General features: G+C 55.1%; 1 protein-coding gene across 4 annotated transcripts in view; it reads right to left on the bottom strand.

The window, feature by feature from the left end:
• Positions 1–11,622, bottom strand: part of CLCN4 (chloride voltage-gated channel 4) — a 58,956-nt gene that overhangs the window by 42,258 nt on the left and 5,076 nt on the right. The window contains exon 1 of one of the 4 annotated variants that reach the window (XM_059385775.1): positions 9,749–9,862. The exons of 2 other annotated variants lie outside the window; for them this stretch is intronic. In XM_059385775.1, coding sequence (XP_059241758.1) covers positions 9,749–9,818 — 70 coding nt within the window. In that variant the 5' untranslated portion in view covers positions 9,819–9,862. Of the gene's footprint in view, positions 1–9,374; positions 9,398–9,748; positions 9,863–11,622 lie in introns of those variants that run through there. One more of the 4 variants, XM_059385773.1, reaches the window with a different exon arrangement.

The raw sequence follows: 11,622 nt of genomic DNA on the forward strand, positions 1-11,622 counted from the left end.
AGAGGAAGTTTAAAATGTAACAAATGGGGGCACCTGCGTGGCTCAGTCCATCCAGCGTCTGACCCATGGTATCCGCTTAGGTCGTAAGCTCAGAGTCCTGATCTCCTGTGTCGTGGGACCAAGCCCCACAGCCAGCCCCAGGGTTGGCACCAGACTCTGCATCAGCGGGGGGCGGGGGGGGGGGGGAAGTCTGCTTGAAATTCTCTCCCTCTGCCTCCTCCACCACCCGCAAGCACATGCACATGTGCATTCTCTCCCTCTCTCTAGAATAAATAAATATTTTTTAAAAATAAAAATTAAAAAACAAGCGTTCTGGGACTCTCTGTCCCCACAATACACACACGCGTGCACGCACACATGCACACACATACATACACCCATTCTTTTCCATCCAGCCGACAGGCAGACCCAGAAAGGCGGAATCCACCCGCGGCTCTCCCTGTGCCTCCAGGGCCAGCAACGGCCCGCACAGAGTTCTGACCACGGCCGAAGGAAGTGTTCGGGAAGACTTGACTTTGATCTCTTTGCCCACAGTTGTAAAACCATCACATGACCACATGCACGTGAACTGCCCTATACAGGTGGCTTTGCTGTCCTCACCCAACTTCTGGAATAATCTACTGTATCTGTGGCAGCCAGGGCCCCACACACATCCCTCAAAACCTCCCGGTAAGCTGCAGCTTGTTTCCAACTGTCTCTCTATACCTGAAGCACATTATTGGGAGCAGATATTAACTGATGACTCTTGGAACTGGCGCGTAAATACCGCACTCCCTCACCCCTTGAATGGAGTCCTTTCAAGACACGCGTTTTCTAAAGCAGAAAAGATGAACTACGACAGGCCCCAGACTGCTCCCATCAAGAAGGCCTGCTGGCATGGCTGGCCTTTGGCTAACATCTGGGAACTTGGATTTCAGGAGATTCCCACCAGTCCCAGAACTGATGAGAATGGTTTCTGTGCCCACGCTGGTTGTCCAAATAACATAATTTATGCTGAACTCCTGCTTTCTTTCTAAGAGATTGCAATTTTGATAGTGAGCTTGACAGACGGTGCCTCCAGGACCAACCTCCAATAAAACTGATGCGCACTGAGACTCTACCAAGCTTGCCTTTTCCCTTTGCTGACTGTGCCCTATACTCCCTACTATAATAAATTATAGGCAGAAAAACAACTGTATGTTGTGCTGTCAGTACTCCTAGTGGAACCCAGAGATGATCTTGGGGACCTGGGACACAGCAACCTCTGTTTCCTAGAGTTTCCAAAGCCTAGCAGGAGCCTCCGGTCACCTGCTGAGTGAAGGGCATTAGCAGCCCAGCCTCTGCTGACGGGGAGGGCTTCTTCTCCCCGGCACACTTCCCCAGGCCCCTCCCAGGAGACCCTCCCAGGAAGCTCCCTGCGCTGGGAGCCTTGTCTCCAGAGCCACTTAGGAGAGAATCCAGGTGAAGGCGGCAAGACATCTTCTGCTCCATCACCTAGCAATGCCTTGGCCTCTGTGAAACCCATGAGTGAGGTTTTGACAGCTCTGAGACAAACGGGGAAACCCTTCATGACCTGGGGCTCAGCAAAGAGTTCTCAGAAATGACATCAAAAGTACAGTCCACAGAAGAAAAAATGGATAAATTATACCAATGAGCAAAGCCAAACTTCCCATCCATGTAAGAATCCCGGAGAACTCCCAGATACACTCAATCGATGGCAGTGACAGACAGACGACCAGCAAAGGGGTCCAAGCTGTGCCGCAGCCACCAGCGATTCTGGGCCAAGGCCTGTTGCGTGCTCCTCCACAGAACACCGGGGGCGGACCACTGCCAGGACTGGAGATACACAAATTCTGGTGTGTGTCAGCATGACCACCGGGGCTGGCCAGGGCCCTCCCCTTATTCCCCAAGTTTCAGCTTCAGCAGCTCTGTTGTGGGGCGCAGGGATCTGTATTTCTAACAAGCTCCCAAGGAGGCTGGTTGACGCTGCTGGCCCAGGGACTGTACTTGGCGAAGCACCGGTCCCCTAACACTTTGCCCCTTCCTACGCCCCCCCCCCCGTCCTGCGCGCCCTGCATCCTTCCCGTTGTGTTGTAATCTCTAATATTTTTGGTATTGATCTTATGTATCACTTGCATTTGTTGGAATAATTACTTACAAGCTTGCTTCTTCCCATATTGAATCATGAGTTCCTTGAGGTCAGGGGCCTGTCGCTCACCCTTATTATCTGGACATTTGGTAAGTGTTTGCTGAGCCCCACTCTACAGTAATCCGCTAAACTGAAAAAGCTTAGCTAACCACCATATACTATGTCTATTCTACAAAAAGCATTACTGTTACTATAATCCATCTACGGATATCGAACTCCATGGAATAGTCAGCTAAATGCTTTTTTCTTTAAAGGTTTTATTTAATTATTTGACAGAGGAGAGCACAAGCAGGGGGAGCAGTAGGCAGAGGGAGAGGGAGAAGCAGGCTCCCCACCAAGCAATGAGCCTGACGTGGGGCTCGATCCCAGGACTCTGGGATCACAACCCGAGCCGAAGACAGAGGCTTCACCGACTGAGCCCACCACACTCCCCCAGCTAAATGCTTTTGACGTCACTGCACAGACATGCTCAAAAATACACACAAAAGAGATTTTATCTGCGCATATACTTAGGACAAAGAGAATATAAAAACCAAGCTGAAATCACTACATGTGTAAAATGTGAGTGGCTTTGAAACGTTTCTTCGCCTATCACCTAGCACACACGCCATCCCACGGCTTTATAATTTGTAACAGCGCAGGTCAGAAGAGCAGTGCTCCCCTACTAGGTCTGTAGGTTTTTCTCCTAACTGCTTAACTCACCTTCATTCTCCTTTATTACTTTTCACCGTAAAGAAAGTTGAGCTGACAAATACACAGACAGACACCCTCCCCCAGGGCCGCTGCCCCAGGCGCATCCTGGCTGCCCAATACAGGCATTTGACACTGAATCCCTTGGGGCCCCAGGCAGCGGGCTCTGAACCCAGAGTAGGGGCCTAAAGCACCAGGAGCCATTGACAGTTCCTTCAGTGAAACCCTTCCTCGCCATTCTTCTCCAAGTGGAAGAGATGACAGGGACAAGGGCTGAAGTCTCCAAGCGATGCGGATGAATACAGGGATGTACGTTGTGCAAAATTTAAAAAAATCAACACACTCAAACTCATCATCAGTACCCCCCAACTGGGGCGCCCGGGTGGCTCCGTCGGTGAAGCGTCTGCCTTCAGCTCAGGTCATGACGCCAGGGTCCTGAGATCGAGTCCCACATCGGGCTCCCCGTTCTGCAAGGAGCCCGCTTCTCCCACACCCCCCGCTGGTGTTCCCTCTCTCGCTGTCTCTCTCTCTGTGCCAAAGAAATAAATAAATAAATCTTTAAAAAAAAAAAAAACAAAACAAAACCCAACTTACAATGAATATACCTCAACCTTCCAGGACACTCTTCTACTCCTCAGCTGGAAAAAGGAGGGGGAGGGGGAGGGGGAGACGGGGGGGTACCGCAGGAGGAGCAAATAGGGAGCAATGAGCGAGGGCAGAGCTTCAGAGGGACGAGAGGAAGGCTGCCACCACCCGGGGAGCGGCCCAAGCTGTGGCCAGCACCAGCCCCCGCCCCCCAAAAGTCTGGGTTCCGATGCTGTGCAGCAAATCACTGCAGAACTCAGCATCTTCAAACAGGAAAACTTAGGGTGTTTTCCCGTTTCTGTGGGTCAGAAATTTAGAAGCAGCTTGATTGGGTCCTTTTTTTTTTTTTTTTTTTTACTACTTTATTCATTTATTTGAGAGACAGAAAGAGAATAAGCAGGCGGGGACAGGCAGGGGGAACAGGCAGAGGGAGAGGGAGAGGCAGACTCCCCGCTGAGCAGGGAGCCCAGCACAGGACTCGATCCCAGGACCTTCAGATCACAACCGGAGCCGGAGGTGGACGCTTAACCCACTGAGCCTCCCAGGCGCCCCTGGTTGGGTCCTTCCGGCTCAAGATCTCTCAGAAGGTTGTGGTCAAGCTGTCCGCTATGGCTGCGGCTATCTGAAGGCCTGACGGGGGACAGGAGGACCCACTGACAAGTTGGCTCCCAGACAGGCCTCCCAAGTTGCTGCTTGCTGCTGCCGGGAAGCCCCGGGTGTGCTCCAGCCAGCCTCTCTGCAGGACTGCCCAAGTGTCCTTAGGACAGGGCAGTGGCTTCCTCCAAAGCAGCTGGGCTGAGGGAACAAGGCGGAAGCAGCAGAGTGTCCTGTGACCTAGCCTGGGAGGGCCTCCGGCGTCACTCGCACGGTACCCTGCCGGACACACAGGTCAGCCCCGAGTGATGAGGGAGGAAGGCGACCACATGGGGGCCTGCGCATCAGACGGGGTCCCTGGGGCCCGCCCTGGAGGTTGGCTCCCACACCGGTCAAAGCATTTCATCTCCCCTCTCCACCTTGCCCGAAACCACAGCCATTTCAAGTTCATTTGAGATCGCGGACTCTGGCTTCTTAACGCGCAGACACCTTTAGAGGGCGAGGGGGGCCCTGACTCAGTCGCTCCCGGCTGATCCTCCAGACGGGGCTCCCCGGGGACCTGTGGCGAGGGGCCAAGCGCCACCGGACGAGTAAGAGTCCCAAAGAGAGGAAGCTCAGGGCCCAAGGACAGGCAGAAAGACTGAGAATTAACCTTTGGAGACAGGAGAGGGCCTCCTCCCCCTCCCCTCCCCCCTCCCTCTCCCCCATCTTCCTCCTCCCTCCTTGGTGCACCTCCCAGCTCCCAGCTCTCACGCGCCGTCTGCTCCCGCTTGGCTTCCAGGGCACTGGGGCACCGGTGTGGGACCAGGTGTGGGACCATGACCTTCCCTCCGCGGCTCGCCTCCGATGGCCCCGGGCGGCACAGCTCTTCGGCAGGATCGGGAACACAGCCCGCGTGTTGGAAGGGGGACGAGGCCAAACGCATGTGGCCTCAAGGGACACAACAGGCGCAGTGTTCTGCCATCCCCACCGCAGGGGCTGGAGAGGTGGCACGGGTCCCTGTGTTCCTGGCGTCAAGGGCCAAGGAATGAGACTCTCCCCAGAGACGCCTCCTCACGGTAAGAACAACTTTTTCAAGGACTCGCTGTGCCAGGCAGCATTTTAAGCTCTTCGTGTATACTCAGTCGCTAGGGCTCTGGGCATTCTGCGCATGGAATCCCGTCACCCTCGGGCCCAAGCTGCAGATCAGCAAACCGAGGCAGAGGAGCCCTTCGGTCAGGGTTTCGGGCCTCACAGAAGGCAAGTGGAGAGTCAGATTGGAGCCCAGGCCCCAAGGGCCCGTCCGCGCCGAGGGCCTCGCCCCGGTCCTCTCCGGGCCGCAGAGCGCCCGCTGCCGCTGCCGGGTGCCACCGCCGCTGCCGGGTGCCACCGCGCGAGTCCGCTAGGACAAAGGACCGCAGGCTGCTCAGCTCCAATAACAGAAAAGTACTGGGCCACAGTTCTGGGGGCCACAAGTCGGAGATCAAAGGGACAGCGGGGCTGCCTCCTTCCAAGGGCGCCGAGAGACACTCTGTTCCTTATAGAGGGCCATCCCCTCCCCGTGTCCCTTCAGCTGTCTTCTCTCCAGGCCTGCCTCTTCTCACCAGGACAGCATCTGATGGCCTCGATACAGGTACCTGCTATCCCCAGAGAAGGTCCCCTTCCGGGGCTCCGGCGGTACCGGACACAGGCGTTTTGAGAGCCACGACTCGGACCGAGCCACCGCTGAAGACAGTGCTGGTGGCAAAGCGCAGGTCAAGTCCCTCCAGCTCCAGGGACCTCTTCAGACGGGGCCTCCGCGGACCCTTCCCACTGCAACAAGCCGTTTCCTGCTTGCGTGAGGGATAAACAGAATTTGTAAAGGGTAAACTCAGGCAGTCATCGAACATGGCTTTGGGGTGTTCTTCCCGGAGCCCTAGAACAAGGTAACCAGGCGGCCGACCCGTGTTCTAACTGGGTCGCCCGGGTGACGGCTGACACGTGGTCTGTTCGCAGGTCTGGGGCACAGGGGGTGCTGGGGGAAGGCCTGGCTGAGCTAAGAGGGACAAGAGCGCGTCTGTCACCTTTGTAGTGGGTCCCCCTTGCTACGCGCCGCCGAGCCCTCTCAAGCGAGCAGCACCTCCGAGGGGTGCAACGGAGGGAGGAAAGGGGCTTCCCGTGAGCCGGAGGGAAACGAAGAACCAAGAAGGCCCGTACACATAGCCAGTGCCCAGGCAGACGTGGTCGGAAGTGCCGGTGAGCGCAGGGGTGGCGGCGACAGCCCCGAGCGAGGAGCCACAGGGGCCTGGCCAGCAGGCAAGGAGCAGGCACCCCCGCGACGAACACAACGCGGCAGGTGTGCGTGAGTCCCCTCCTGACCCTTCTTCAGGCAGCCAGAGTCACCCTTCAAAGGCAAGGCCCCGCGTGTCACTCCCACACCTGGGAGCATCAGGCAGCTTTCCGGCCCACAGAAGAATCCAGGATGGGCACCACTCCTGCCACACTCCTGCGTGGTCCGCCAGGGCCACCCCGCAGGGCACCTTTCCCACCCTGTGCTCTCTAGGCCGCTCTTCTCTGGACACACCCACCTCCTTGCTGGACACAACTGGCCTCGGGCCCTTTGCACTGGCTGTTCGCTCAGCCCCGAACACTGAGGGCCTGGAAAAATCTGGGCCCAGACACACAGCAGGGACCCAACAAGGGCTCGCTGAACAAGAAGTAAGTGAGGGAATGAACGCATGACTGAATATTGAGGCTTGTGTCTTACAGAAACATCTTTGCAACCAGATAGGAAAGCAGACCTATTCCAGGATCCCAAGCGCATAAAGTTCAACAGGCAAAAGTAAACTGTGCTGATACAAATCAGATTAGGGGTTGCCTCTGCCAGAGGGTTTGTTTGGCTGAAGAAGGGTGAGATAGGGCCCTCTGGGGGTGCTAGGAATATTCCTGGTCAAAACTGAATTAGAGCCACGCATGTTGCTCCGTGCAAATTACATCCCAATAAAGCCAGCAAACAAAGCCGTCTCTGTGTTCTACAGATGACTGTATGTGCACAGGCACTTTCAGAAACCTCATCGACCCAAGGTAGCAGGGGATGCCTTTGGGAGAAGGCCCCGGGGACTGGAAATGAGGAGGAGACTTCCCTTCCTTTCCACAACCTTGATGCTTCCAGAAACTCTCACTAGGTGTACAGGACTCGGAACAAGTTATTCAAAAATACCTCTCGGGATCTGTGAAGGAAACCCACTCCCGCGCACAGGTAGGAAAGCTTCTCTCTGCCGCCCACGGAAAGGGCAGTGAAGCACTGTGTGAGGACAAGGCCTCCCCGCAGCCCGCACGCACGGCAGCACCTGCTGAGAGAGACTGTGTGGAGGGGACGGACTGTCCCCTGACACCTGCCCCCGTGGGGGGGGTAGGCCTCACCGCTAGCTATCACCCTTTGATCTGGCTTGGGGGGACCTATGCTGGGAACCTCTGCGCCCGCCGGCCTCACGTGGGGCCTCGGGTCTGGCGGGGGCACCTGGAGCTCAGATTAAAGACGCTCCCGCTGGGCCTCACCCCCAGACCTACTCGGTCGGAATTCCCCCATGTCCACGAGTCTACATTTCTTTTCGGTCCTTTTCTTTTTATTTATTAGACAGACAGAGATCACAAGTAGGCAGAGAGGCGGGAGGCGGGGGGAGAAGGCTCCCCGCCGAGCAGAAAGCCCAATGTGGGACTCGATCCCAGGACCCTGAGACCATGACCTGAGCTGAAGGCAGAGGCTTTAACCCAAAGCCCCCCAGGCACCCCTCAGTCCTTTTCTAAGATTTTACTTATTTATTTGTTGTGCGATCAGGGGGAGGGGCAGAGGGAGAGCGAGAGTCTCAAGCAGGCCCCACACTGAGCACGGAGCCCACCACAGCGCTCGATCTCACGCCGCTGAGATCATGACCTGAGTTGAAACCAAGAGCTGGATGCCAACTGAGCCACCCAGGTGCCCCTTTTTCTATCTTATTAACAAAAATCCTTTTATTATGACCATTTTCAAATACACAGAACATTATCCAGAAGAATCTAACAAGTAACGCCAATCAAATTCAGTTAAGTGCTCCCATTTAGCCATATTTGCCTTGTGCTCTCCCCATTCAACCGAACCACTTACAAGTAAATGATTTCACTAGAGCAGTGGTTCTCATAGTGTGACCTGGGGACACCTTGGGGTCTCCAGAACCCTTTAGGGGATCCATGCTGTCAAAAATATTTTTATGGGGGCACCTGGTTGGCTTAGTTAGTTACGCATCTGCCTTTAGCTCAGGTCATGATCCTGAAGTCCCAGGATCGGGTCCCACATCAGGCTCCCTGCTCAACGGGGTATCTGCTTCTCCTTCTATCCTTTACCCCCCAAAAATAAATAAATAAAATATTTAAAGTATTTTAAAAAATATTTTTATAATAATCTTAAACTATTTGCCTTTTCCTCATTCTCATTCTCTTGTGAGCATACAGTAGAATTTTCCAGAGGCTACAGATTGAATGTAGAAGCAGGTATGAGAATTCACCTGTGTTGTGTCCAGCCATACATAAAAGAGATCTCCAGAAATGTTAAAAAAAAAAAAAAAAAATTGAAGTAACTTCCGTCATGACACGCCATCCCTAAATACTTTAGCCTGCATCACCAAAAAACACGAGTCTTGTACATACTTGTGGGTTAGATAGGAAAATATTAGATAACTAATAATAGACAACTAGATAACTAATAATAGATAACCACTGCTGTAAAATAGTTAACTAGTAGGTAATTATAATAGGTAACTAGGTATAATAATAGATAACTAGGTAACCACTTACAGAGAACTATTGCTGTAGAACAAATTCCCCCAAAACACAGCAGCAGGAAAGGAACACGCATTATCTCACTGATTCTGTGTCCGGAATCCCAGAGTGGCTTCACTGGGCGCCTGCCACCCCACAGGACTGTCACATCTGAGGAAGCGAACAGCAGTTTCCTGATACCGGCTGGCGGCAGTCGCATACAAATAACCCGGCTGGCCCCAGGTGCCTAGTACAGCTCTTTGTTCAGCCCAGGGCCCGATCAGGGGCTCCTGCTTTTTATCTGGTTATTGTCATGGGCCGAACGTGTCCTCCCAAAATTCAGACGATGCAGCCTGCCCGAGCGGGACGGTATTGGGAGAGCAGGTCCCGGAGGAGGAGGCCTCCGGATGGGATGAGAGCCCTAGAAGAGACCCCCGAAGGCTAGCTCCCAGCCTCTTCCCCGACATAAGGAGGCGAGAAGGTGGCCGCCTGCACCCCAAACAAGGGCCCTCGCCGGAAGCCAACCGCGTCGGCCTCCAGAGCTGTGACAAATCCACGGCTGCTGTCGAAGAGCCCCCGAGTCTCTGGTCTCCGTCACAGCCGCCACGGGGACTGGGACACTTACTCGGTCTCTTAAGTCTCATTTGAGGACGAACACCCTCCTTTTTCAATCTTCTTTCGCGACGTGGACTTGTTGCCGCAATGGGGCCAGAAGGCCCAGCAAGGGTGTCAAGCCCCGGTGAGGCGCGGGGAGCGGGGAACAGCTCGGGGACAGGATGAGCCGCGACCGAGCGACCAGAGCGAGGACGCCCGCCTCCCGCGTCCTCCGGCACAGACCGCCCACCGAGACCAGTCGTTACGGGGCCTGGAAGAGTCGGGAGAGGAGGCTGATGGCCAGGGGCTGGGGTGGCGGGCACAGAGCAGTCCCAGGCCCGGGGAACAGGAGTCCCCCGGCCCTCCTAAGCCTCCCACTGCCCCCGCGCCGCACCGGGCCCGCACCTTGCAATGCCATTGCCATCGCCGCTTCCCGTCTCTCGGGAGTCCTCCAGCTCGCAGAACCCGCTGACATCCCTCTGGTGCCCCCCAAAAGCCAAGGAACCAGCAGGGCCCCAAGCCATGGACCCAGCGGCGTCCAAGAGGGAAGTGATGCGGAAGAAGCCGCCCTGCCCTCCGGGGTCAGAGCCAACAGCTTCGCCTTCGCCAGGAGCCCCGCCCCGAGTCCTGCCCTGAGGCCGCAGGTGGGTGAGCGCCCTGCCCCCGGCGGGCGGGGGAGGGGGGTGCCGGGCTGTGCAGGCAGGTGGAGGCCCCAGGGCCACCACCATCACCACCACCCAGCCGCCACCCCCACCCTACCCCCCCCAACCACACCCCCAAGCCACTGCCCACACCACCTCCGCCCCTCGCATATGGGAGGGACCCAAGGTCCCGTGAGGCCTGGGCCGAGCTCTCAGGTGAGCAGACAGCCGGGGACAGCCTCGTCCAGGCGCACCAGGCTCCAGCACAGGGGGCTCCCGGGCCAGGCATCCCCTCTCCCCGGCACTCCCCTCTCAGCCCAGCTTGCTTCCCAGTAACAAGGGACACACAAACAGGCCTTCCCTTTCGAACAGAAGCGACTTCTGGAACCTCAGAGTGTAAAAAAAGCCTTCGCATTGTATTTCCCAAAATACAGACACGATGAAAGGGAAATTGATCTCTGGTCAAGGGTTTAGCACCAAACCCATCATAGGAAAATGAATTCTAGAACCCTGAAGCCAGGAGAACATTTAGAGAAGATCCAAAGCAGTGGTCCTCAACCAGGAGCAATGCTCCCGCACCCCAAGGGGACAGGCAGCAGCGGTCTAGAGACCTTTGGGTTGTCACAGCTGGGAGAGGGTCGTTCCTGGCATCTAGTGAGTGTCCCCAGGGATGCTGCCCAGCCTCCCCTGGTGCACAGGGCAGCCCCCCAACAACAGACTGATTCAGCCCCAAAGGTCAACAGTGTTGAGGTGGAGAAACCCTGATCAAAATCTCTTGGTTGCTGGGGCGCCTGGGTGGCTCAGTGGGTTAAAGCCTCTGCCTTGGGCTCAGGCCATGATCCCAGCACCCTGGGGAGCCCCTCATCGAATTGGGCTCTCTGCTCAGTAGGGAGCCTGCTTCCTCCTCTCTCTGCCTGCCTCTCTGCCTACTTGTGATCTCTGTCAAATAAATAAATAAAATCTTTTAAAAACAAAAATCTCTTGGTTGCTTTGAGGAAGAGAAAACTGAGGCCTAAAGACAAAAAGTAACTCGCCTGAGCTTACACAGTCCCAAAGCGAGAAGGAGAAGCCAGGTCTCTACACCATCTCTATCATCAGCTCTGCTCTGTCTAGGGCTGGGATGGGGGCGAAGAAAGGAAGGGACCCAAGGATCTTAATCCTTGTCACCAACCTGAACCAAATTCAACAAATTGTTGAATGACTACAACAACACATCAGGCGTCCAAACTTGGTTAAGAGAGGCCAGATACAAAATTACACCAGATACAAAAATTAACTCGAAATAGATTAAAGGCTTGCACATAACACCTGACACCATAAAACTTCTAGGAAAAAAAAAAAAAAAAAAAGAGGGGAAAAGCTCAACATAGCACTTAGTGATGATTTTTGGAATCTGACACCAAAAGCCAAAGCAACAAAAGCAAAAGTAAGTGGAACGATATCATATTAAAAAGCTCCACACAGGGGGGCCTGGGTGGCTCAGTGGGTTAAAGCCTCTGCCTTTGGCTCAGGTCATGATCCCAGGGTCCTGGGATGGAGCCCCACATGGGGCTCTCTGCTCTTCGGGGAGCCTGCTTCCTCCTCTCTCTCTCTCTGCCTGCCTCTCTGCCTACTTGTGATCTCTGTCAAATAAATAAA

Source organism: Mustela nigripes, chromosome X (assembly GCF_022355385.1).
Source record: "Mustela nigripes isolate SB6536 chromosome X, MUSNIG.SB6536, whole genome shotgun sequence".
Classification (NCBI taxonomy): Eukaryota; Metazoa; Chordata; class Mammalia; order Carnivora; family Mustelidae; genus Mustela; species Mustela nigripes.